General features: G+C 46.6%; 7 protein-coding genes across 7 annotated transcripts; 4 read left to right on the top strand and 3 right to left on the bottom strand.

The window, feature by feature from the left end:
* Positions 1 to 4,151: 4,151 nt before the first annotated feature.
* On the bottom strand, positions 4,152 to 6,206 carry epi-1 (Laminin-like protein epi-1; the record flags this gene model as incomplete). The annotated part of the gene is made up of 1 exon (XM_037321117.1): positions 4,152 to 6,206. The coding sequence occupies one exon, from the start codon at positions 6,204 to 6,206 to the stop codon at positions 4,152 to 4,154; it is 2,055 nt and encodes a 684-aa protein (XP_037179387.1).
* Positions 6,207 to 7,830: 1,624 nt separating this feature from the next.
* AMO-1 (Peroxisomal primary amine oxidase) lies at positions 7,831 to 9,998 on the bottom strand (the record flags this gene model as incomplete). The annotated part of the gene is made up of 2 exons (XM_037321116.1): positions 7,831 to 9,809; positions 9,896 to 9,998. 2 exons carry the CDS (start codon positions 9,996 to 9,998, stop codon positions 7,831 to 7,833), a joined length of 2,082 nt encoding a protein of 693 aa, XP_037179390.1.
* Positions 9,999 to 10,659: 661 nt separating this feature from the next.
* On the top strand, positions 10,660 to 12,264 carry CGCA056_v005864 (Choline transport protein; the record flags this gene model as incomplete). The annotated part of the gene is made up of 1 exon (XM_037321115.1): positions 10,660 to 12,264. The coding sequence occupies one exon, from the start codon at positions 10,660 to 10,662 to the stop codon at positions 12,262 to 12,264; it is 1,605 nt and encodes a 534-aa protein (XP_037179389.1).
* Positions 12,265 to 14,426: 2,162 nt separating this feature from the next.
* On the top strand, positions 14,427 to 15,120 carry CGCA056_v005863 (Acryloyl-coenzyme A reductase; the record flags this gene model as incomplete). Its single annotated transcript, XM_037321114.1, has 2 exons — positions 14,427 to 14,886; positions 15,116 to 15,120. The coding sequence occupies 2 exons, from the start codon at positions 14,427 to 14,429 to the stop codon at positions 15,118 to 15,120; spliced, it is 465 nt and encodes a 154-aa protein (XP_037179384.1).
* Positions 15,121 to 15,325: 205 nt separating this feature from the next.
* On the bottom strand, positions 15,326 to 15,750 carry xecE (2-(S)-hydroxypropyl-CoM dehydrogenase; the record flags this gene model as incomplete). Its single annotated transcript, XM_037321113.1, has 2 exons — positions 15,326 to 15,559; positions 15,610 to 15,750. The coding sequence occupies 2 exons, from the start codon at positions 15,748 to 15,750 to the stop codon at positions 15,326 to 15,328; spliced, it is 375 nt and encodes a 124-aa protein (XP_037179383.1).
* A 1,738-nt stretch (positions 15,751 to 17,488) lies between these two features.
* Positions 17,489 to 17,892, top strand: CGCA056_v005861 (AB hydrolase superfamily protein; the record flags this gene model as incomplete). The annotated part of the gene is made up of 2 exons (XM_037321112.1): positions 17,489 to 17,673; positions 17,727 to 17,892. The coding sequence occupies 2 exons, from the start codon at positions 17,489 to 17,491 to the stop codon at positions 17,890 to 17,892; spliced, it is 351 nt and encodes a 116-aa protein (XP_037179386.1).
* Positions 17,893 to 21,998: 4,106 nt separating this feature from the next.
* On the top strand, positions 21,999 to 22,928 carry CGCA056_v005860 (putative transporter; the record flags this gene model as incomplete). Its single annotated transcript, XM_037321111.1, has 3 exons — positions 21,999 to 22,259; positions 22,317 to 22,636; positions 22,697 to 22,928. 3 exons carry the CDS (start codon positions 21,999 to 22,001, stop codon positions 22,926 to 22,928), a joined length of 813 nt encoding a protein of 270 aa, XP_037179385.1.
* Between the last annotated feature and the right edge of the window lie 2,662 nt (positions 22,929 to 25,590).

Genomic DNA, 25,590 nt, shown 5'->3' with positions numbered 1-25,590 from the left:
GGCGAAGCCGGAGATATCAATCTGGGCTCTAGCCCGTGACACTAGCTTCATGATAGGCATGATCACCGCGTCAATAGTGGTTACATGCGCCGATCGACGCAGCAAAGCAAAGTCTGTCCAGCCTAGCAATCGTGAATAGGCTATAGTTATTAAATATGTCAATTCGGGCGGGTGGTGCATCCCTCTGTTTGTGATCGTCAAGGACGTATATCACCTTGCCAGTTGGACCATGGAATTAGGTTTTCCAGGCAACTAGGTGATCAAACCTACTGCTAATAGATAGACAGATAATCAGATAGGTCTTAACTAGATTAAACACTTTGATAAACACACTAAGAACTAAACGAAGGGCGTCTACCGGATACTTATTATCAACAGCTATAAGAGCTATTTATCAGCTGAGTTCGATAATTACTGCAAGCAGAACAATATTATAACTATCAGTATGCCTGCATATTTATTGCATCTACTACAGCTATTAGATATTGCCCTTTATTCGCCTTTAAAACGCGCATATAGTGATAAAATCAACCAATTCATCAGAGCCTCCATAAATCATATCACTAAGTCTGAGTTCTTTATTGCCTTCCACCAGGCCCACAACAAGGTTTTTAATAAGGAAAACATCAGGTCTGCTTTCCAAGGCGCTGGAATTTCACCATAGGACCCAGACCATATCATCAAAAAGCTTGATATATATTTACAGACGCCTACACCTCCTATAGCCAACCCTTCAACACCTCCACCTTAGCAGTCGCAAACACCCTCTAACCTATAATAAACCATCTCGCAGTCTAACTTTATCAAAAGTCGCATCTCTGCTTATCAAGGAAGCTCACTAACACCAATTATTGCTGCAGTTGAGCAATTATCAAAGGGTGCGCAGGCAATAGCGCACTTAATCACTATTTTGACTGATCAGCTTTATACCCTTGAGGATGCGAATATAGCACTTGCTAAGCGCTAGAGGGCTAAAAGAACGCAGGTCCAGCTTAGAGGGGCACTTAGTATAGAGGAATCTCAGGTTTTGCTTGAAGGGAAACAAAAAGGGAAACGTCCAGCACCTCAAGAGGACGACGAGGGGGGTCCATCAAAGAGAGCCCAGCCAGCTCGGAGACGCTGTGGTATGTGTGGTGAGACTAGGCATAACGCGCGAACCTATTCCAAAGATGTCGAACCCTCAGGAGATTCTGATAGCGACAACTAATAGTTGATTTAATGCGTTCTGGTTGAGAAATACTAGATGTTGTTATGTACGTGGGAAAAAACGTCCGGCTGACTGGTCCAGCCGGCTGACTGATGAACCACGTTATAATAAAACTATTTTTCTTTTTCTTTTTAAATATAAATCTTTAACTAAATATCTAAAAAGAAACGTTATTTTTAGCTATTTTAAAATAAGAAAAAGTAATAATCTATTCATTCTATATGATACTATAACTTATTTAAACTATATTTTACTATATTAAGTTATAAATCTCTTACTTAATTAAATTATTCTTTTAGAAGTATTTATTTTCTACTTCTTTAGAAGTGTTCTAGACTTAATTTTTCAGAAATACTTTAAGTTTAACTTTTTAGAAATATTAACATAAATTTAGCTATACATAACTATTATTTAATTTTCATATTTTATAATTTACTTATTATATATATTATAGCTATGAAATGTAAAGTATTATAGTTTATTAATACCTTTTGTAACTATAAAACAATATTTATATTTGTAAAGCTCATTTTATATCTATTTATTATTAGTATTTTAAACTTTAAATTTAGATTTCTCACTTATTATATATATTATAGCTATAAAGCTTATATTATTAAAACTACTATAAAAAGCTTTATAAAAAACTTATATGCTTTTATAGTTTTATATTATAATTTATTGTTTCATTTAGAAGTATTAGTTTTATACTTTTTAGATATATTTAAACTTTAATTTTTAGAGGTATTTATTTCTTTTAGCTTCTAACTAGTTATTCTTTTTAAAAACACTTTAAGCTTTATTTTTAAAAATAATTATTCTTTACTTCTTTAGAAGTATTTAAAACGTTTAGATATAATATCTTATTCATTATATCTATTATAGCTATAGTAAATATATTATTAAAAATATTATAACCATAAGCTTTATATTTCGAAAACTATTATAGATATTTCTATAAGTTAGAAATAAGCTTCTATCGTTTTACCCTATAACTTAGGTTTTCTTTCAGAAGTATATATTTTATATTCTTTAAAAGTATTAAGAATATTTATATAGATTTAGGCGTATAAAGGGAGATATTATAACTATATAAAAGGTTTTAGAGGTATTAAAAATATCTATATAGATTTAGACGTATAAAGGGAGATATTATAACTATATTAAAGCTTTTAGAAATAATTTAATTAATCTTAAAGCTATATGACTATGATTTATTATACTTACTAGCAATTCTAAATAAGTACTTATAAGTAAATTTACATAGAGTTATCTTATTAATATAAAGAAAGTTATTATACACAAAGCTTTTAATTATATTAACTTTAGTTTTACAAATTAAGTTATTTAATATAGCTTTATTTAGCTTATGTAAATATATTTACAGAAGAGGAAGGATATTATAGATACTATATATATGAGGAGATATAAAGAATAAACTTAAGTCTTTATTTAAAGTAGTAATTAAGTTCTTATATTATAACTATAAAAACCTTTTTAGCTATATAAAGAGTTATACTATTAAGTTTATACTTTTAAATATAGGTTGAAGTTATTACTAAGCTTTAGTTAAATACTATAAGTATTTTACTAATAGTATTATAACGCTTTCATTAATATGTTTTACTACTTTATTACCTACTTATTTACTTATTTACCTACCTGCCTTTTTTTATATAGCTAAAGATAAGTTAAGCTAAATATTAATAACTAGTTATATTAAGATTTATTTATCTACTTTATTAAAATTAAGTATAAGTTAAAATACTATTATTAAGTTAAACAATATAGAGAAAAAAAAGTATATAGTAAACTATAATACTTACTTATATAGGTTAACTAAGTAATTAATATAAAGATTTAAATAGTAGAGGAAATAAGGAAAACTAAGCATAAATTAAATATAGTTTAAAGAGTAAGTATAGCTTAGAGAAGCTTTGGAAATAGAAATAACTAAAAAAAGAATTAAAGCTTATTATAATAGTGAAAATTCTAAAAGACTAATAGAAAAGCATAAAAGTAAAGATAATACTTAAGTAGTTAAATAACTTAAAAGTTATTAATAGAGAGCAAAAAAGCTAGTCTAGTTCTTATAGTTAATATTAATTAAAGTTTATAATATTAAGCCAGCAGCTTATAAGCTTTTGATTTATAAGTTTAATTATAGTTTTAATAAATATTTTAATAAAGTATACATAATTATAGCCTTTCTTAAATATATATAATATAATACTTAACTAAGTTAGATTATAAAGCATTAAGTTTGATAAATATGAAAGGTATTAAATTACTTAGTAAATATGTATTTTTATTTATATTTTTAAGCTAATAAATATCTTATTAATAAAATAGCTAAAATATCTACTAAGTTTAACTTTACTCTATAAATTTATAAACAACTCAATTAATCTTATTTATATAAAAATTAAATTAATTTTTATATATAGCTAAGCTATTCTATTCATATAAACCTTCTAGCTTTAAAATGAAAATATTTTATTAACTTAACTTTTATTATACTTATTTAGTAATAACTTTTATTATAATATTTATAGCTTTTTTATTATATATATAGAATAAAGCCTTGATTAAGCTAGTAATAATAGCTTTAATTAAGTATATAACCTACTTTAGTAAGTAGGCTACTAAATTACTTAACTAGTAAGCTAGCAAGCGCTTAGCTAGTACGCTAAGAGGCACTTAGCTCCCAGCCTAAGGCTAGGTGCCCTACATAAGCAGGATAGCTAGGCTGCACAGGCAATTTAACCTTACTCTTACATAAAGCTCTTCTCTCTCATTTAGTTCATAGTTAATCATCAGGGGATCATCATATTATTTACAACGCCAGACCAGTCTCATCATATCTCTTAAGGGCCACAGCTGAACTCTCAAGCATCTCTATCCCCTTTATACAATGTGGTATCTTGAAACGCGCCCGTTAATCTCACGCCGCAACAACCTCCTCCTTAGGCGTCTTGTCGACGCCATTCGCCTTCTTCTTCTTGCCATTGACCTTCTCGGTCTTGGCACTATCGCGAAGCTTCTCAAGCTCAGCCTCGAGGGCCTTGACACGTTCTTGTGCTGCAGCGGCATCGCCCTTAGCAGTCTCGACGTCCTCGGCCATACCATCACGAGCGGTGATAGCTTCCTTGGTCTTCTCCTCCCATTCAGACGCGTCCTTCTTAGCAGTTTCCAGCTCGGTAGCAGATGCGGTCTTGGCAGCGTCTGCAGACTCCTCAAGGGTGGTGTATTTGCTCTGGAGCTCTGACAGCTCTTTGCTCAGGCGAGCGGACTCCTCGGTCGCGTCTTTCTGTGCCTTCTCATGGGCCTGCTGAAGGGCAGTGTACTTCTCCTCGATCTCGGCAGCAGCCTTCTTGGCGGCCTCCGCGTCAGATTGGGCCTTCTCGCTGGTGTTTTGCAACGTGGTGGCCTTCTCCTCAGCTTCCACCAGCTGTTGTTGCACGGTGGCGAGTGTTGCGGCAGCATCAGACTGCGCCTTCTCAAGAGCGTCTTGGATAGCTTTCTTGTTCGCCTCCAAGTCGGCAGCAGTTTTCTTCACAGCCTCGAGCTCGGTGTTCGCGTCGGCGGTAGCCTTGTCTTGGGCTTGTTGGGCGACGTTGAACTTTTCCTCCCACTCTGCTGCAGCCTTCTTCGTCTCCTCAAGCTCGGTAGTTGACGTAGCCTGAGCCTGCTGCATGGCATTGTACTTCTCCTCCCACTCGAGTGCGGACTTCTTAGCTGCCTCGGTATCGGCGTTGGCGATCTCCTGGTCCTTCTCGATTTTGGCGTACTTCTCCTCGGCCGCAGCAAGGTCTTGCTTAGCTGCTGCAAGCTCAGCCTCAGACTCAGCCTTGAGTGTGTCGTGGCTTTGCTGAAGATCAGCGATCTTTCCTTGGGCATCAGCGAGCTCCTGCTTGGTGGCGCTGGATGCCGCGTCTGCAGCGGCCTTGAGCTCGTCAACATTCTGCTGAAGGGAAGCAAGCTTCTCTTGGGTCTCAGCAAGCTCCTTGGCAGCAGCGGCGGCTTCGTCCTCCGAGCTGGTCTTGAGCTTGTCGTGGGCACTCTGGAGCTCTGCAAACTTCGCTTCGATGTCGGAAAGAGCCTTCTTGGCAACGTCCAGCTCGGCAGCGGCCTCTGCCTTGAGCTTGTCCAGGGTCTCTTGGAGCGTGGAGAGCTTCTCTTGGGTGTCGGCAAGGTCCTTCTGGGCGGCGGCGGCGTCGCCATCAGAGGCTGTCTTCAGGGTGTCGTGGGCGGCCTGGAGGGCAGCAAACTTGTCTTGTGCATCGCTGAGATCCTTCTTGGCAGCGGCCAGGTCGGAGTCGGTGCTGGCCTTGAGCTTGTCGAGGGTTTCCTGCAGCGCAGCGTACTTGTCGGCGGCGGCGGAGATCTCGGCAGCAGTATCGGTCTTGAGCTTGGTGTGGTCGCTGTCGAGGGAGTTGAGCTTGGCCTCAACGGCAGACATGGCTTCTGTTTTCTCGGAGAGAGACTTGGCGGCGGCGTCGGCGTTGGCCTTGAGCTTGGCGAGCTCCTCGCGAAGGGAGAGCTCGAGAGACTCCTGCTGCTTCTTGGCCTCGGCCAGCTCCTGCTTCACAGTGGCAAGCTCATCTTCGAGAGTCTTCTTGTCGTCTTGAGCCTTCTGCAGCTGGTGTTCGAGGGCGGCGAGCTGGTTCTTGACATCGTTGAGCTCCTGGGCGCTGGCGGCGGTAGCTTCATCGCCAGCCAGAGACTGAGCGGCAGCCTTGTCGTTAGTTGCAGCAAGCTCAGACTGGAGGTGAGCGATCTTGGCGTTGCTCTCCTTCTGGGCGTCGGTGAGGTTGTTGCTCAACTCCTGGACCTTCTTCTGGAGATCCTTAGCCTCCTTGGAGACGAGGTTGTGCTCCTTCTCCTTCTTCTGGAGGTCCTCCTCGAGGGCGGTGATGGTCTGTTTCTGGTCGGCAATTTTCTGCTCAAGGTCGGCTCGGTCACCGTCGGTCTGCGGGGAGGAGAAAACGTTGCCCATGATGGAGTCGCGACTAGGTGTTCTGGTGACCTGAGATTCGGAATGCAAACAACACGAACTTTCTTCAAGGTGCAATGTGGCGCGAGAGGGAAATTGAAGAGTTGGAAGGTGGCGGTATGCAGGCAAGACCCATGGACCAGAGGAGGGCCAGCAGAATGGAGGAGGACGATAAACAATAGGACGAACACCTCAGGAAAGGCGGTCAGCCGTGCACCTACACTGCTACCCCACTGCACCTCACTTTTCTAGCGACCAGGGTCTGTCTTTTCTTTCCTCCTTCATTCGATTCTTTCTACTTCTCATCGTGGGGCAAGTGCAGAACACACATAATTCTTGCGTGGTGCGTCGTGCTCCAACGCAACCGCCGGGCCAGTGAGCATGGTGCTCGCTCAGTGATTAAATGAGGGTCTGGAATTTTTGATTTTTTTGGCCTGAGTGGACAGACCGGTGGACCCCTGTATCAGCTCCACCAATCGCGGCCAATAGCTCCACTAGCTCCAACGTTGCACAAGGCCCTGCTCGCCAATAAGGAAAGCGGACGTTTGGCAGCAAAGTCCTATCTACAGCCAAATCACAGCAAAAGGGTACTTGATGCTTGTTGGCCTGAGGGTGATATCCGTAATCGGGCTCCCAGGCACATTGTGGAAATTTGGCAGGTGCGAGAGACGTGGGGGGCTCTCAATGGTCTGTTTTTGTGTGCCGCTGCACGCCGATTTTTTCTTGTCCCCGGTCCCCTCGTCGTCATTTCTGTCATCCGCTGGATTCCGCTGGATGTACTTATCGTGTCGCCTCTTCTAGGAAACAGAAACAATCAGCATCAACTCTAAGTGAGGGAGGTATGGCACGCGGGTGCTGCTGCATTTGCTCATCTCAAGCATGTGACCACGGGCGATAAGCGGAGCGAAGAACACGAGGGGAACCTGACAATAGCGAAGAAGAATCATCGAGGGGAACCTGGCTCACGTTCAACCTCAGGCTCACAATCCAGCTGCCTTGGCTTTAAGGCGGAAAAAGGACCAATCTTGCATGAACGATGAGTTGTCACGGTTACCTTACTTCGTCATTCTCTCCTCCTGCCCGGTCGCCCCGTTTCTATGTTGACTGACAGTTGAGAAGATTGCACAGAAAAAAAAAAGAGAGTGGGAATGGCAAAAAAAAAAAAAAGGGGGGAGGGGGGGGGGGGAAGGACCCGATTGCCTCACCGACAGACCGAGCCAATGAGTTCCTGTCACTGCTTGACGATTAGAGCACACGGCTTAACGATGACGGTCAATCGAGTCCAATAGATTTGTTTGGCGTAACTTGCCACTTATCATCTTCGTTAGCCACCGGTCGCATTCAATTGAAGCAAAGAGATGCCACCGCCCACATCGCCATTTCGCCCTCACAAGGTGCTAACCTTGTGAGCAACACGAGTTTATCGTAACGAGGCCACATTGGGTCGGTCTTGCCATTCGCTGTGGAAAATGTGTCGCGAACACTCGCGAGTAAAAATACATTTTCAAATCCATCCACCGCCGCCTTGCCTCCTCAACCCCTCAAACAAAACTTTTGCCCCTCCCCCTCCCCCCTCCCCCTCCCCCTCCTGCTCCTGCTGCCTCCAACCACTCTGCATCTAGCCCCTCTACAACTTTGCGCAGGGCTTTCCCTCGGCTAGGCAAAAGGCGTCTTTGGAAGAGCGGTCAACGTTGACTGACGATGGTGGGACCCACATCGCAGGGTTCTTCTGGAAAAAGTTTGATGCGCGAAGCGTCACGCTCACCGGCTCCGCTGGCATGATCGGGAAGTCCTCCGTCCGCGGGAAGTGTGTCAGACCAAATTGGATGTAGCAAACAATGTCCCTGTTCTCAATCGGCTCATCGCGTGCAACCCAATCCGCAATCGTTGTGTTGTGCGGGTGGTTCTCCTCTCCCCGTGACTGGCAAACGTAGTCTCCCGCGGGGAAGATCTCGTAATCCCTGTAGGGCACAACCCACAAGCTCTTACGCGCAAAAGCGGCTCGCTTGAAGACCATACTACCTGGCTTGGCAAGGAGCATCGGGCAGTTGTTGTTGATTATCTTGTACCCTACTGGCTTTTTGGCTGAAGGATTGATCCTGTTCGGGTTGATGATGCTCCATACCCGGCTCGTCTCGTGGCAGTATACCGCTGCCCCCTCCTTGGCCGTCCGCAGAGGGGTGTTCTTGCAGTAGAATCCGTTGCCATAGAGGTTCTCTGGGGATCCTACTGGTGCCTCTGAAGGCAGCGAATCGCTTTGGAGAACCGAGTTGCTTGGTCCGTCGAGTTCAGGGTCCACCCTCAATGAGAAGATGTGCTGGTGGTTATGGGCATTGAGTCGAGGGGCAACTTCGGTACCAAATGGCGCTGCCGTCTCCGTCGGATGCATGCAGTATGTGTTGAGCATACCTGTCAACTTCATCTCTAACTTGTACGTCCCATCCAGTGTGAAGCTATGATAAAAGGCGTATTCGTAATTAGCCGCCGTGATGATCTGCGAGATAATGAGTTTTCGATCACGGGCCGAAATAACTTTGCCGTCGCGGAAATCTGTGTGCTTATACAGGAGGCCATTATCCTCCTCGTGGATGCAGATAGCATTCTTGACCATGGCCGGCTCGCCTCGAGCTGTAGTCATGATGGCATCCAGGTAGTGGATGGTGCCCTTGCAGTCGCATCCAAGCTTTAGTGAATTTGTCATGAGACCACTGCCGTATTCTCCTACATCGAAAGCGTGTTTCTTGTGGTGAGGAGGATCTGGGTTTCCATATGGCACAACCATTTCAACGACGCTGATGCGGTTGAACAGAGCACGATCGCGTTGCTCATAATGATCGTGCATTCTTACATCCGAGATGACGATGCCCTCGCGGTAGTTAAAGCCGACATGCATCTTGTAACCTGCCCAAGACAACTCATTCCCCTGCATGTCGAAGGAGACACCCTGAGGCTGTATAAGGTCGAGGGGTTTCAACTTCGAACCGTCATACGTATTCTGGACGAAATCAGGCAGGTAGTTGTGCTCCTCGAGCGGAACCTTGGTTCGCTCACCGTTGACGTGCCGGACATCGATGGCCAAGATCTCCTCAGTCTCAGTGTCCACAACCACGGAGAAGTCGAGAGGGTGCGCATACTGATTGTCCAATTGCGAGTTGCGGTAGTACGGTAGCCCCTGTTGAAGACGACGTTCAAACCCCCAGCGGTGGTCAAAGCCAATGGCCCAAGCATCAAAGTACACCTTGGACATGTCCGTTATGCCAACCTCGCGACATAATTGAACGATTCTGGAGTCTTTTCGGGCAATTCTCTCCGTGACGTCAAGGTCCTCTAGCGTCAAAGTAGGAGCTACCTCAGCCACAGCCTTCCAGGACTCAACTTCCAACGCCGTGAGGTTCGCGATAACCTCTGCACACTGGCTAGTACCTTTCTTTAGCACAATGGCGAAAGCACGGCGTGGGGGCCGAGGACCCTTGCCTGCACGGAATGCAGCATAGCAACCCTTCTCCGGCTCTCTTAAGGTGAGGCAATTGAACTTCAGCGTGTTAAACTTGGCATGAGTTCGGATGAGCTTCGCCGCGACCCGGATTTCATCTACTGACAGCGGATCTGAGCGCCGTGCATTAGCTTAAAGTTCCCCAAAATAACCCGAATCGATACGACGACAAGGGACCTCCCAGAGTCGTACAACCTACCAAGAGGATGCCCGAGAGGTTTCGCCGACAGATCAGGGATCGCATCTGTGGCCTCCTCCTGAAAGATCGTGTAGCCGGGGAGGGACGAGCTGTCTTCAATCATGGTTGATGCTTTGACGGCAGAAAAAATGACAGACTACCAGCTTTCTTTGAGCTTGTTGGTGCATAGTCTACGTATGGACGAGAAGGAGTGCAGCGAAGCTTTGTGGCCATTTATATACTTGACACACTCGATCCATGACTCTCATTTACGTAAACGACTGTCTCATGAAAGCCTCCCTTCGGATCTCATCGGCGAGACTCTTCAGTCGTTTCGCAGTCTGATCAAGACCCAACACCTCTGGCGCGGGGAAGACAAGGATGGTTGGTCCAACATCCCTTTGCTGAGTCGATCGACCAGGACCGGCCTGTTCCGACTGAAATGCAAGTCCCCGTCGCATTCACGATCAAGTCCGCTTTGCTACATATGAATTTATCCGAAAGCTCCGTATCTCTTCCAGGGCTGTGATTTCTATTATGTATCATGTATAGTCACATTTTCCGGTCACATTGTCCACGGTGGATAAGATATGAGGTGTGAAGTCCGGAGTAAGGGGTAGACAGAATAATATAAGAGTCCAGCTGCCGTGGCGCCAACAACAACAGATTCACCATCTACAAGCTATCGACCGAGAATGCACACACGGAAACCACAAAACGAGACCAATCCCCTTCTCCTCCCGCTGGGTCAGCAGCACCAGTCCACCTATATCAGCTATCACACAATGGATCCCGAATTCGGCTCAACACTCAAACATGTACCAACTAAAGATAAGGACGCATACGACTTGGCTGATATGGGACATTCCCAGGCCATGAGCCGCAAGTTCGACACTTGGAGCATGCTTTCACTTGCCTTCGTGGTTTTGGGAACATGGTCGGTATTCGCGCAAAGTTTGGCAAGCGGCCTGATGAACGGCGGCCCTATCGCGATCCTTTGGGGGTTGTGCCTAGTTGCTGCTTGCAACATCTGCATAGGTCTTTCCCTTGGAGAGCTCTGTAGCAGTATGCCGACAGCTCTAGGCCAGGCTTACTGGGTCTCACAGCTTTGGCCCACCGCTGCTGGACGCTTTTTCTCCTACCTCTGCGCATGGATCAACACCTTTGGCTGGTGGACGTTATCGGCATCCACGATCGCGTTCATGACTGAGTTCATCTTGGGTATGAACCTGCTCTTTGATCCGAGTTGGCCCCCGGCGTCGAAAGGCTGGGTGCAATTCTTAGTATACCTAAGCATAACAGCTCTGCTTACAGCATTGAATGTCGTGGCCTGCCGCAAAGACAAGATTCTGCCCATGTTCAACAATTTCATCGGTATCACCTTCGTCGCCTTGTTCTTCATCTTTGGGTTGGCCCTTCTCATCTCCGTTGGCGTCGGAAACGGCCTCGAGTTCCAGCCAACATCCTTCGTCTTCGGGGCATGGATCAACCAGACTGGTTGGACGGATGGCATCACCTGGTTCATGGGGCTTGTTCAGGCAGCTTACGGCCTGACTGCCTTCGATGCGGCAATTCACCTTGTCGAAGAGATTCCGGCTCCAAGGAAGAATGTCCCAAAGGTCATTTGGCTTTCAATTCTTTGCGGTGCGGCTACGGGATTTATCTTCATGATGATCTGTCTTTTCTGTGTTCAAGACCTGGACCAGATACTTGACCCGTCTACCGGCCTCCCGTTCATGGATCTCGTCAAGAGCACTGTTGGTCTCGAGGGGTCGGCAGTTCTTCTCGCCCTCTTCATCGTCAACGGTCTCGGCCAAGGAGTGACGGTCATCACCACAGCGTCACGACTGACATGGGGTTTCGCTCGCGACGGTGGTTTGCCGTTCGGTGTTTACTTCGCCCATGTTGACGAATACTGGAAAGCTCCCGTCCGGGCTCTGTGGATGCAGGGTGCGGTTATCGGCTTGGTCGGCGTCCTGTACACCTTTTCCAACACCGTTCTAGAGGCCATTGTTGGCGTCAGTACCATTGCCTTAACAGTCTCTTACGCCATGCCTATCTTGACCCTTCTTATCGTGGGGCGTGACAAGTTACAACGCGGGCCATTCAGCCTAGGGAGACTTGGGCCTGTCGTTAACGGGGTCTCCCTTGTCTATTGCGCTGTCACTACTGTTTTTTTCTTCTTCCCATCTCAACCGAAGCCTGCGCCAGCAGATATGAACTACGCAATCGTCGTCTTTGGAATTATTATTGTCTTTAGTCTGAGCTTCTGGTTCATCCGGGGCCGCCAGACATATCTGCAGGCGGACGAAATATCAGGCCAAGTCATCTACGGAGCGCCCGCTGAGGTGGCGCAAGAAGGAGGCAATGTCAATCTAAAGGGGAAATGAGTTTTGTCCTCCATTAGCCCTCGTTTCGAGCGCCATTGTCATAGATGTATACCCAACAAATTAGCGACTGCAATTCTTTTCTCGTTTATAAAACACCTCCGCCGCCGTCACGCTATCTCATGTAATGGGTCAAGATAAGAAGATCACCGGCTCCAGACAGCTCTCTGGGATGAGAATTTGCATGTATCGGGGTGATAACGGCGGCTCTTTCTGGGGGGTTCCTTGAAGCTTGCTGCGTCGCCATCCGATCTACGGAAAGGGGCTCCCCAGATGCCAAGCCACTGGCAAAGTCGGTAAGCGTCTTGGCCAAATATCTAGCCGTGCTAGGATTAGCGCTGGTAAGACCCCCACGGAGAGCTTGGCCATCGAGCTAGCTGTTTCAGGAATGGAGGAGGGGAGTGTTCTGCGGCCCGTGAGATCTCCATCTCGTCTCCGGACTGTCCGCTTCTAATGCGACTCCAGTACGCTGATGACCTGACGTCCCTGTTAATGCACCAGATAAACTCGGTCATGGCCGATTCAATCTTCCGCTCGAGTCAAGAGGACGAGGGGATGTCTTGTTGCACTGAGATATCAGCCACATCGCACCTACTTAGACACGTATTGGACTACACTGCCACAGCCTGCGAGGCGAAACTTGGGTTTGATACTGCGCATGTCTATGTTGCGATGCCGGCGGCGGCCGTCGGCTAGGTTCCTATCTGAGTTCCCCTAGCACGCAGACGTCTTGTTGGTTAGCAGCCAAAAAATCTTGTTTCATGCCATTCACTATGCTTTATTGTTTAGACCTCACGAAACCCGCTGCATATTGACCGATTCCAAGTTCAGATTACGTACTGTCCCCTATACTAGTATCCTGTGTTGTTGAGGACTAAATGGCGAGGTAAACTTCCTGCGACTTGTGTGGAACAAGATCTTCTTGAACGCGTGCAGCTTTCACAGGCGCCGAGACCAGAAGATCATTTGGGCCTCGCTTGATTTAGACCATTGCCAGCCAAGTCTGCTTCACTCGCTGTCTACCACCAAATTGGCATTCGACGCAGGATTTTATTCGCAATTTTGGTAGAATCGAACAATCGATGCCACTTTGTTGCCGAGAATGGCATCTAAGATGAAGAACGACGGACTATTTTGTATTCATTGGCGTTCCTAAACAGTGAATCTGAGCATCTTCAGCTCGGTTATCAACCCGCGCTGCCCACTCAGCAACGAGCACACAACGTTGCAGCTTCCAGGCCCACGCCACTGATAATTTTCGTTTTCAGATGGAACTGACTTGTGTGCATGCCTCTCGCATGTTTCTTCAACTTACCTTTCTCTAACTCAATGTTCGACGAGCGATGTCGGTTTGGCTATTTATGTTGTATAGTCGCAATTGAGACGTCTGTGGAAAGTCAGTTCTTCTCCTCCGTTTGAATAGGCATGCCGCAATGTTCCCGGTTAAGCCGACGCCCGGTAAACCTCGGCAATGCCTGAATCGGTATGCCGGCGTAAATCTCAACGTCCTCGGGATGATATAGCCTTCCCGTCGCGACTATCCCTAAAGATGAGAGTCACCTCGCAATTGCAGCTGACAATACACGTCTAGCAACAATGACAAGTTTGATCCCTCCCACAATGATGGCTTGGCGTAAGCATAGAGGAAAGCCACAGCCAGTAACTAAACCCGCCTACTATACGGTGTCAAACTGAGGGCTAACAGTGGATCAGGTTTGGGAAGAAGTTCCTGTGCCCCAAGCACTTGAAAATGGTGTTTTGTGCAAGATGTTGGCTTCAGGCGGCGAGACCTTTTCTATTGCTCTCATTTTAAGTACCACCCGTTGACTGGAGCGCTAAATCACAGTCTGTCGGAGTGACCAATCGCTTCTTGCAGTTGACAAACAACCTCACTGGTTTCAACCGAAGTTCACTTTAGTATTGGAAAATTACCCCCTTCCCAATTCATCACCTATGACTTACTGCATTCTAGGGTCATGAAGGCTGCGGGCAAATCGTAAAGATAGGTAATCAAGTTACAGACACTCGGTTCAAAATCGTTAGTCTCACTACTGGTTGTCTTTAGCTTGTCTGCTAATTGGAATAAAACTTCACAGGGCGATGTTGTTGCTTTGAATGCAGTTCCTGGCTGTGGCTCAAGCCATTGTGCAGAGTGCTCTCGCAACATGCAGCAACTCTGCGACGTCGGTCATCACTCTGGGATTGGACAAGATGGCTTCTATGCCCCTTACGCTGCAATCGACGTCCGTGGTTTAGCCCATGTGCCCAAAGGTATATCTCCTGAGGTGGCAGCGATAGCCACAGATGCCGTGGCAACAGCATATCATGCCATCTACAGGCGTGGTGAGATCAAGCAGACCGAGACAGTTTTCTTATTTGGACTGGGAGGACTTGGTTTCAATGCTCTTCAGCTCCTCCTAGATATTGGGACACGAGTCGTTGTGTCCGATATCAGGCCGGAAATTCTCGAGGAAGCAGCTGCAATTGGCGTTCCAAGGTCAGATTTAGTTCCAGTTGGAGAGCCTGTGCAAAAGTTCGCCACAGACAAGGGCTTGACTGGTAAGATTGACGCCGTCCTGGATTTTGTGGGTACTCACCAAACTTTCGAAGACGCACAGCAAATTGGTGAGTCAAATTTTACCTACATTCTTTCTCAAATTTTTACACTTGGGAGCTCCGCTAAAGCAAGCCTGAAGTTCGTCGCGGGGGGCGATTACTATGCATTGGCAGTCTTGATACTGAGAACACCGTGCACATGAAGATTGGCACAAGGAAGCGCCTCACTTATATATTCTCAAATGGAGGGCAGATTAGCGACCTTGAGGAGGTACTGCAGCTGATTGCTAACAATAAGATTAAGCCACGTGTGGAAACAGCGAGGCTGAAAGACTTTCCTCGCGTTTTGGGCCGTTTGGAGAAAGGCGAAGTCAAGGCACGCATTGCACTTTTGCACGACTGAATTAATGGGAAACAGTCACGACGTACCTAGCAAAGTCTGGGTTGAATAGCTTCGAAAACATCGTATCATTCCAAATTGACCTTTCTGCAAAATCATAAGGAAATCTTAACCATTAACGCTGGCAGCTTTTACCATTCCAATGCCAACAGCTGCGGTAGTTCCAGCATCGACTGGAAGAATAACACCAGTCATCCAACGTGCATGATTGCTTGCGAGAAAGACAACCGCACATGCAGCATCCCATCCGTTACCTTCTGTGCCTAAAAGGCTTCTCTGTCTCCTTGCGGCTCTTGCCTCTCCACTCATTCCGCCGGCATACATCATGGGGGTATATAACATCTGACCAGTATTAGCAAAGATGTTGTGAATCTTGGAGTGTGTGAACATACGCCAGGGCAAACGCAGTTGACACGAATACCGTCTCCAGCATGATGCGCCGCCATTGCTCGTGTCATATTTACGATAGCGCCCTTGCTCGTCGGGTAGAGCAAGTGCGGCGTCCCTCCCTTCAATCCCGCGACACTGCCCATATTGACGATTGCCCCCTTGGTTTCACCCTCATTTTTCTGCATAGCAGGAATCGCGTATTTGGCCATGAAAACCATGCTAGAGACATTGACGTCGAGATTTTTGGTCCATTATTCCATATCAACTTCCACCGCAGTACCTGATGCACCGGCAACACCCACATTATTGATGAGAATGTCAAGTCGACCAAACTCGAATATTGCTTGCTGAACAACATTTTGGCAGTCTGTTGACGATGTGACGTCTCCCTGTATTGGGATTGTCTTCCCTCTGCCGGGCTTTAAGTTCGCAATCTCGCAGGTCTTGGTTGCCCAAGAGAGGTCCCGATCAACACAAATGACATTGCAACCGTCGTCGGCGAGTAAGATGGATATTGCGCGACCGTTCCCGATCCCATCTCCCGCGCAACCTGCACCTGTGACTATAGCGACCTTCCCATTGAACGAACGTGAGGGAGGGTTGACTGAAATTTCCGACATGGTCTCAATCTCTGCAGGGAAGCTAATATAACAGGGGAAGAGGGTTGCGATTGTTGCTAATCACAATCAAAATCGTCGGCTGAAGTCAGTTCTTGATACCATCGACTTCATGTAACATATCGGATTTGTGACATTGCGATACTTAATCGGCATTCCGGATTACCGATTTTGGAAAGCCTGGAGCCCACGGCATGCTCGGTTCCGCAAAGCAAAGCCGAGGTTTGTAGAGGCACAGATGCTTCTATGGCTGATGTAAGCTCTCTCGGAAGCTGCTTCCCGCGACCAATGACGAAGCCAGTCGATTTACCCCTCTTTCCGCCGGTGACTAGGAGAGGAGGACCGAACAACGGGCCATTGACGGGGCTTCGATTAACGCCAAAGATCAATTCTGTTTTGATGATCACAGCTAACATCGCGTTCACTTCTCAAGTCTTGCTTCCATCCACTTCAGCCTTTTAAAAAGCCTTGTGAGAATCTTACATTGGAGCAGGTGCTGCTTCCCCCAGCATCTGCATCGTATACTAGGAAAGGAGCTGAAAGAACGCTTGGATATACATTGTGCGACTTTTCTCAATACGGTGGCCCGAGCGACGAGTGGCTTGCGGTGGAAGCAGGCTTACCACCCGCACCGGCCGAGCTATCTGTGGCAGAACGCAAGAGCACCACCAATAAAGTACGCGAAGAGATGTCCCTTGAGGCAATGAAAACGATGGCAGGCCACGTTATTGTACAGAACTGGACAATCCCAACTCGTGATGGATCTACTATTGAAGGGCGAAGTTACCGCCCGAAGGCAGCAGGTGAGGGCCCGTTGCCTGTTTACCTTTACCTACACGGAGGGGGCTTTCTCTTTGGTACGATCAACTCAGAGGACGCTGCCTGCTCTCGAATTGCTATAAGCACAAGCGTCTTGGTGGTCAGCGTGAATTATCGTCATACACCTGACTTCATCTACCCAACAGCTTGGAATGACGTTGAGGACGGGTTTCAGTGGCTGCATGCAAACATCGCCGAGATCGGCGGCTGTCCCGAGAAGGTAGTCGTGGGCGGTATTTCTGCCGGGGGCCAGTTGACCGCATCTCTCACCCTATCCCAGCATCTTGGTCATTTTGGCAAAGAACTCCCTCTAATTGCCGGCCAAGTATTGATCATTCCTTGTCTGGTTAATCCGGACTGTTATGACGGCCATTTGAAGCGACTCAAGCATCCCGCGGTTTCATCCTATGCTGAAAACGGGAATGCTCCGATCCTTCCCAGGAGGATGATTGATTTGTTTGTTGGGTTGTTGAGAATCGAGAAGCCGGACTACTACGATCTCAGGCTCAATCCTGGAAATGCATCCACGGAGCAATTGAAGGGAATGCCGCCTACAACACTTGGAATTGCTGGCTTGGATCCGTTGAGAGACGAGGGTTTACTGTACGCCAAATTACTCACCGAGTCAGGGTAAGTTCAACCTCTATGCCTCTGAATGTAGGTCCACTAATCCGTCTCGCCACAGTTCCCACTGAGACGCATATCTTCAGAGGAGTCCCCCATGGATTTCGCCGATTCGGGGACAAGCTATCCGAGTCGAAACATTGGGACAATGTGACTGACTATGGTATCGAGTGGGCATTGACTAAGCCGACCGCATCTGGACATTTTGTTATCCATGAGGCTTGAAGTTCTGTGGACACTGCGAGCTAGGATATCCGTTTATGGGCCTCTGCTCTTTGTATTTTGGGCTGAATTAAACATGATATTTCACCCGAGTTGAGAGGTTGCCAAACAGCCAGAAGTTCGAAACTTCCAGTCTGAGAAATTATGTCCTTGATGATCGCATGAAAACTATCGTATGAGAAAGTCAGAATATTTCCTCGCTTTCACTTCGTCGCATCGTTTTCGGTACCCGGGTGCCGGTCCATTGTATCTTGTCATGGACCGTTGCTGCTTGTGTGCTAAATTTTTGTTGACTCCTGTCATCCATGAGTCCACCTCATTAGCCAGCAGCCCCTCCCCACACTTCCAAACATGCTCTCTGTCCACATGCGCATTCCATCGTCAGTAGCTTCGACAGAGGTAATGCTGTTATCTCGCGCATACCGAATAAAGTCTGAAACCCATTCGACGGCGTATTCGATGCTTCGAGGGATGTTGCCAAACATCTGATGTGGGCCCACGATCATAAACATGTTGGGAAATCCTTTCACGGGCAGTCCCAGATAAGTTTGAATGCCTTCACTCCAAACGTCATGAAGCTGAGTGCCGTCAATGCCCCGAAAGTCCACCGCCCGAAAGGATCCAGTGACAGCATCAAAGCCGGTTGCATAAATGATGACGTCGAATTCAAGGTCCTCTGCTCTCGTCCGTATGCCTTTTTCTGTTATTCTCTCAATCGGATCTTCAGTCAAGTCCACAAGTCGAACGTTTGATAGATTGAAAGCTTCATAGTAGCCACTCTCCAAGGGTACTCGACGGGTTCCAAAGCCATGATTTCTCGGTATCAACTTTTCAGCTACCTTTGGATCGTCAACTCGTTGACGAATCTTGTTGGCTATGAAGTCGCTGTAAAGTTTGTTGGCTTCTCGGTTGGTATAGATATCACCTGAGATCCCCAGCACTTTAGCAAATCCAGGAAGTGCATAAAGCTCCTCCCAGCTTTTAGTGCGCTCTTCATCCCCCTTGTCAAAGACGCTTTTGGTGTCTCCAACATGAATGAAGCAAGAGTACGAGTCGAGGCATTGCCGAAAAATCTGCGGATATCGCGACGGTCAAAGAACCAACAGTCTTGACGATTTCCTGAATGGTCTGGATGGCTGTTGCTCCGGTACCGATGATGGCTACCCGCTTGCCTTGAAGACTGGCCTTTCCATTAGGCCAATGAGCTGTGTGCCAGGCTTCTCCTTTGTAATCACCAACACCAGGGATATTGGGCAGCGTTGGCTCATTCAAAATACCCATCGCAGTTACCAGATAACGACTGGTGTAAGTCTTTCCAGTAGAGTCGACTAGTAGCCATGAGCTAGAGGATTGCTGAAAGTGGGCTGATTGGATGCGCGTATTAAACTGCATGTCCTTCTTTAAGTCAAATTTGTTCGTAAGGTACTGAATGTAGCGAAGGGTCTCCGTTTGTGGCGCAAAGTGCTCTGTCCAATCCCATTCGTCAAGAACCTCCTGTGAAAACGAAAATATGTATGAGTAACTCTCAGAGTCAAACCGAGCTCCAGGGTATCGATTCCTGCGAATCCGTTAGCGTGACAGCTACAATTCAACTTCAAAATAGAGCATACCAAAACCATGTCCCACCTTCAGCTGAGCCAGCTTCAAGGGCCTTGACTCTCAAACCAAGCTCTCTGACCCTATGCAGTGAGAATATGCCGCTTAATCCGCACCCAATAATCAAGACGTCATAATCCAGGTTCTCATCAGCGGTGTCGAATGTTGATGGACCAGAATTACTGGCACAGGTTTCATTAACTTGCGACATTGCTTTGGTGGGAGGTGGACAGTGGACTGTTCATTAGCATCGGAAAAGACCAGCTGTCATGAATGCGTCTGAAAAAGTTATATCATGCAGAAAGTTGGCGGATTATTATTACAATGATTCAGCCAGCATGGAGAGTCTGCATTGGGGTCCAGTATTGAACTGCCGACGTACAGGCCAAATTGCGGACCGGAGAGGGGGTGTGCGGGTTCAGCTGGTTGCCGATTTTGACTCGTCGAGGGCAAAGGTTCGGCAAACCAGATTGACCTCGGCTTTCCTGAAAATGTCTATGCCGGAAGGTTCAACGTGGGCTATGGTGTAATGGAACGCACAAACTCTGTCCATTGAGCTAGCTGTAACTATATGTCATGGGTCTGCATATTCATGACAAAGACACGTCCGTTCAATGATCTTTTTGGTCCAGGGACTTATTATTCTATGAGTTGGCGAAGGTAGAAAACACAGCAATTTCTTCGAGTTTCAGAATCTGACAGTTTATGGCATGCCTAATTCTTAAATACCATCGCCATATCGCTGATTTTAAAGTCCTTTCAATCTCCAATATGATTCGAGATCGCGGAGAAAGGCCCACCTTACTCTCTGCCCCCAGCCTTCAATCTTCCAATCATTGAGACTCGCCGGGAATTGAGGCATACAGTCCAGAACAGTGGAGTCATGTGCGACTATAACGAGCACGTTCTCGTTGCAATCTAGCTCTTGGAGATGTTCGACAGTCCTTTTGGCTTGCGGCAGGTTCAGTCCAAACGTTGCGTCAAAAAGCGCATCCGTTTGCTGTCCTCCTCTGGATGTCTGGAGTTCTTCCCATGCGTTCCCAGGGCATAGCGAAGACCTTTCTTGGGGTCTGCAAGGATGTGGTGATATTGAGTGAGGAATCGGCAGATATTTCGAAGGCCTGAATATTCCCGCATAATGACAAATGTCACCGCCGAGAAGTATGAAAGTATCTGGGGTGGTTCGAGCAAGGCCACATAAGTGTCCAATAGCATGTCCTGGGCTGTCCAGGACGTAGAAAGAGCCATCGCCAAAGTAATCAAAGGCCAGAAAACCCCCAATGCGGAGGGTCTGGGTCCCTTCGAAAGAGATCTCTCTTAATGTTCGACCGCTTGATGAAATTTCATCAGCCTATATAAGAATCAACTCTGGAGTAGATAAACTTACACATAATCCATTTCAAGAATAGGAGATTCAGGATTTGCAGGGGCCCCGGGAAGCATCGCATCTTTGAATCCAGGCCCGACAATTAAATCCGTAGTCACAGGAAAAGTTAACGGGTCGCCTATATGATCCCAGTGCCAGTGGCTGTGTTGCTGATAGTAAGTGTGGTGTTCTGGACATGAGGTAGCGTCAGTGCCCCGGGTATTTAATGCCTACCTCCATATTATTCCTTCTATATCATGTGGTGAAACATCATTCTCTCTAAGTATGTCCACGACATTCTTTGTAATCTCAATCTTGTACCTTGTTGATGGTAAATAATTAGCGATGGACGGTGCGTAGTTGCAGTAGTCTTTTCTAATCCCCAAGTCCCACATCAACTTGCGTCCTGAAGGATGCTCTAGAAGGAAACATAGCGATGGCGATGTCTTGAACGTTTCAAGGCCTGGCACGTCGGGTGCCATGAAGCGTTTGATGATTGCCGGTCCAAAGTTGACTGGATTGATCATCTTCACTGCAATTGCGATTTTCCCCTGAGGCAACTGGACTGAGGACGACAAGGTTCTGAGACAAAAAGCACCAATTCAAAGAGAATCTTCAGCTAGAACAAGTGACTCTCTAGCCGTGGTCTGTCAAATGTTATTATGAAAGAAGCTTCTTTATCAATTGTGTCCTTGATATGAAGTGGTCGCATAATTTTGGAGTGCGAGGAATGAACCTCGCCCTGGTCGCTGGCTAGCAACCTCAACGTTGCGGGGTGGTGGACGCGGGGACCGTCCGGCTACCCACAAATGGTGCAGATGTTAGCTCCACTCTGATCGTCTTCTCCTTTAGGATTGCCGCAACACTACGTTTTCACGAAGTACCAGACGACTTTCGACTCTTTGAGCCTAAGTTGCCCGGACCCATCCCACCAGGGAATGCCTCCCTGTGCCTGCATGCGTTCGACCTTCCCAATTGACCGGTTCAATCTCCCGACCCATCCTGCTCATAGAGAAAACTTGGGTAGCTCGGCTTTCCTATACAAAACAAACATACTGGAAAGATGTGACTTCCTTTTACTCTGCCTTTTTCCTGCTCCAGGTTTCTAATTTGTCTTGCTCTAGCTAGTTTTCAACCTGCATCAACCATGTCCGACACTACCAAATCTGCTGAAAATGTCCAGCAAGTGGAGCGGCCTGAGGTTGCTACAGACCCGAAGCCAATTGCTGCAGTCGACACGCTTCACCACGACGAAGCGATGAAAATTCTCGACAGATACACAGGCGACCGTGGTTGGGCGGAAACAGAGAAATCCAAGCTGCGTCATAAAGTAGACTGGAAACTTATGCCTGTCCTTTGTCTGACGTACGGTTTACAATACTACGACAAAGCAATGCTTTCCCAAGCGGTAAGTTTATATCCACTTCGAAGCAGTTTCCCAATTAGCTAATACCGTTTTTTGCAGGCTCTGTTTGGGCTTAGAACCGATTTGGACCTCACTGTTAGCGATAGCTACTCATGGTCCGCTTGTATTTTCTACCTCGGTTTTATTGCTGGCGCCTATCCTGCTATGATCTTAGTACAGAAGATTCCAGTGGAAAAGGTCGCGTCAGTCATAGTCACTCTTTGGGGCTTGTGCCTCATCTTGACTACATCATGCTCAGACTACCGTGGCTTGTACGTTCAGCGATTTTGCCTTGGTTTGCTGGAATCCGGGATCTCCCCTATGTTCATGTTGATCGTTGGGAGCTTTTATAAGAAGAATGAACAGGCAATGCGCATGGGGTAAGCAAACTACGGAACTGCAGCCAATCTTCATCTTTGGGCAACTAATCTAGTGAGTAGCATTTGGTACAGTTGCACCGGATACGTTTCTATCTTCTCTCCTCTTATTAACTATGGATTCGGCAAGCTTAATGGAGGCGTCTCTTCTTGGGGATATATGTTTTACTTTGCTAGCTCCCTGACTATTGCCTGGGGTCTTCTTCTCTACTTCCTCCTGCCTGTCGACCCCATTAGAGCTAAAGGCTTTAACGAAAGAGAGCGTTGCATACTTATTGCCCGCCTCAGGGAGTAACAACTCTGGTGTGCGAAACACCCACTACAAGATGGACCAAGTTAGGGAACTCGCGCTAGATATGAGGTTCTGGCTTGTATTTGCGGTGGCATTTCTTTGCATGATTGCAAATGGTCCTATATCGACTTTTGTCCCTATCATCATCAACGGCTTTGGATTTAGTACTCTTAATTCGCTCCTGCTTACGATGCCTGCAGGTGCATATGGAGGTATAGTGCAACTGGTCATGCCATACGTTGCATACAAATTCAAGAATTGTCGGACATGGGTTATCTTTGGGGCATAACTAGGGACCACATTGGCGGCTATTCTACTCTGGCTTCTACCTAGATCAGCTAAGGGTGGTTTGCTGTTTGCTGCATATTGTTACGGTCAGCTATCCGACAGTAGGGTCTGCTAACAGAAGCTGGGGATTGATACGTTCTAACAGTACACTAGGTCGTGGTCGTTGGTCGTAGTTCGTAGGCTTGTAGTAGATCGGGTCTTCAGAGGCTAAGGTGATCAGTCTTAGACTGAACAAGTGATTCGCAGTGAAGGTAAGCTGAGAGTATCCGTGAGGATGAATACTAAGTTGATTGCTGAAGAGCTATAGAAGTTTGACCATGAGCCAGGCTCAGGGTCATGCTATATACAAGTCTAAGTAGTTTCTTTCAACTGAGGACCGATGTCTTCCGAGCGGTCCCCGGGTGTGGACCGCTTTCTTCATGTCGGTCCTAGATCAGGACCGCTTATCTCTCGTCGGTCCTTCTTATCGTCACGTGACCTGTACCATAGTTCTTCCGTTTCCGAGTGAGTCCCTGTTGTTCCTGTGATCCTGCAGTACAAATGTCTTATCCTAGCCGCCCGATGCCTAAGTGGGTCGGTCAACTGTTATCCATACATAACGGGTCGTAACATCAGGTCCCCTCTCTAAAGGTCTTATCCTCAAGACCTAACATAAGTAGGTCGTTGGTCCCAGGTTGGGGATCCGTCAATCGTGCTTCCTGATTTACTCATAATGCTGACACCATGTCAGGCCACGTCCAAAAATCGAAAAAGAAATCGGTCGTCACTGCGCTCAAGGATCGTGAGCGCGAAGCTTTGATTGAATACGTCGAGTCTCGTTCTTTGGCTAGCGACATGCCTTGTACCCATTGTTTTCGAGCAAAGGTTCCTTGCCGTTTTAGTGAGAAATCGTCTAGGTGTCGTACGTGCATCGAGGCGAAGAAGCCTTATGATGGCGTTCTGGTGGCTTCAACTCGTATAGTGACTTCTGATCCCAATTTATCCAAGCGATAACTAACCGTGTTGTAGTGCAAAAGTTGAATAAGCAACAAAAGGAGTGGGATGAAAAAGAAGAGAAGGCTGGTGAGGAGCTGCTTGCACTTCATCAGGAGTTTGCTCGTTTGCAGACTCAAATAGCGGAGGCTGCTAGCCGCTTAAGTCGTATTTATAAGACGAGGAAGTTAGTGAGAGAGCGTCAGACTGAGGCTTTTGAGCGGGGGATGCAGGAAATCGACGAGGAGGATGGTGTGCTTCCAGCGTTAGATGCTCATGAGAAGTAGGTTGTGAACGATCTTCAGGCCGCTGGGGTGCCTAACGATCCAGAGTGGCAAGAGTTTGGCTTTAGTCTGGACTTTGTCGATCTAGGCCCTTTGGTGTCTGATGCTAGTGGTGCTTCAGTGTCGTCTTAGCTTGTTTCTGGTGTTCCTAGGCGAATAAATGGTTTTCCTTGTCGCGGTCGATCTGCTTCGATAGGTGGTTTGGTGAAGCGATGTGGGTGCTTGATTCGCTTATATCTGGCGTTCTTCTGGACTAGTACAGCAGGTGTTAGTGTGACTTCTCGTTCTTAGTGTTATTGCCAGTAGATCGTGAGTTCTTCTGCTGCGTTAGTGATGTTCTTAGCTGGTTCCTATATGTTGTCTTCGTGTCTATATCCTTTCTATTTGACGAGGTATCGATATCCTTCTGGTTCCTTAAGATAATCGATAATTCGTTCGACTTTGTATTCTGGTTCGTTATCTTCCACGATGATGATATCGTTTGTCTGTGATCCGCGTGGTGCTGGTTTAAGAAGTGAGATGTGGAATACTGGGTGACACTTCATGGTTTCTGGGAGTCTGAGTTCGTAGTTGACTGGTGAAATTACTCGTGAAATTTTGAAAGGTCCGAGTTTTTTATAGTTAAGTTTGTCGTTTGGTCGCTTTGTTTTGATGTTTCGCCGTATGAGATAGGCGCTATCTCCCTCTTTCAAGGTTGGTCCCTCAATCCTTCGTTTGTTGCTGAATTTTGTCATTCTTTGTCATACGAATTCAAGTTCTTTGCGTGCGTTTTCCTGGATATCCTTGATTTGGCGTATTGAGGCGACAGCTTTCACTGCAGCTGGGCCTGTTTGGGGTTCTCCATAGGCGGTTAGTTCGAATCCATAGTTGAGGTAGAAGGGGGATTCCTTGGTACTTTCTCCTATTGCGCTGTTGTAGGCGAACTAGGCTATTAGTAGCAATACAACCTAATTGTCTTAGTTGTAGTTAACGTAGGCGCAGAGGTAAGTTTCGAGGATTTAGTTAATTCGTTCCGTTTATCCGTCGGTCTGCAGGTGGAATGCAGTGGACATTAATTGTTTGATGCCAAGGTGTGACATGATTGATTTCCAAAAGTTGGAGGTGAAGATCTTGTCTCTGTC

The sequence above is a fragment of the Colletotrichum aenigma genome (genome assembly GCF_013390185.1).
Source record: "Colletotrichum aenigma strain Cg56 chromosome Unknown KSG_Cg56_contig04, whole genome shotgun sequence".
In the NCBI taxonomy this organism is placed as follows: Eukaryota; Fungi; Ascomycota; class Sordariomycetes; order Glomerellales; family Glomerellaceae; genus Colletotrichum; species Colletotrichum aenigma.
Note: the sequence above shows the minus strand (reverse complement) of the source record. Positions and strands in the feature narration are given on the sequence as shown.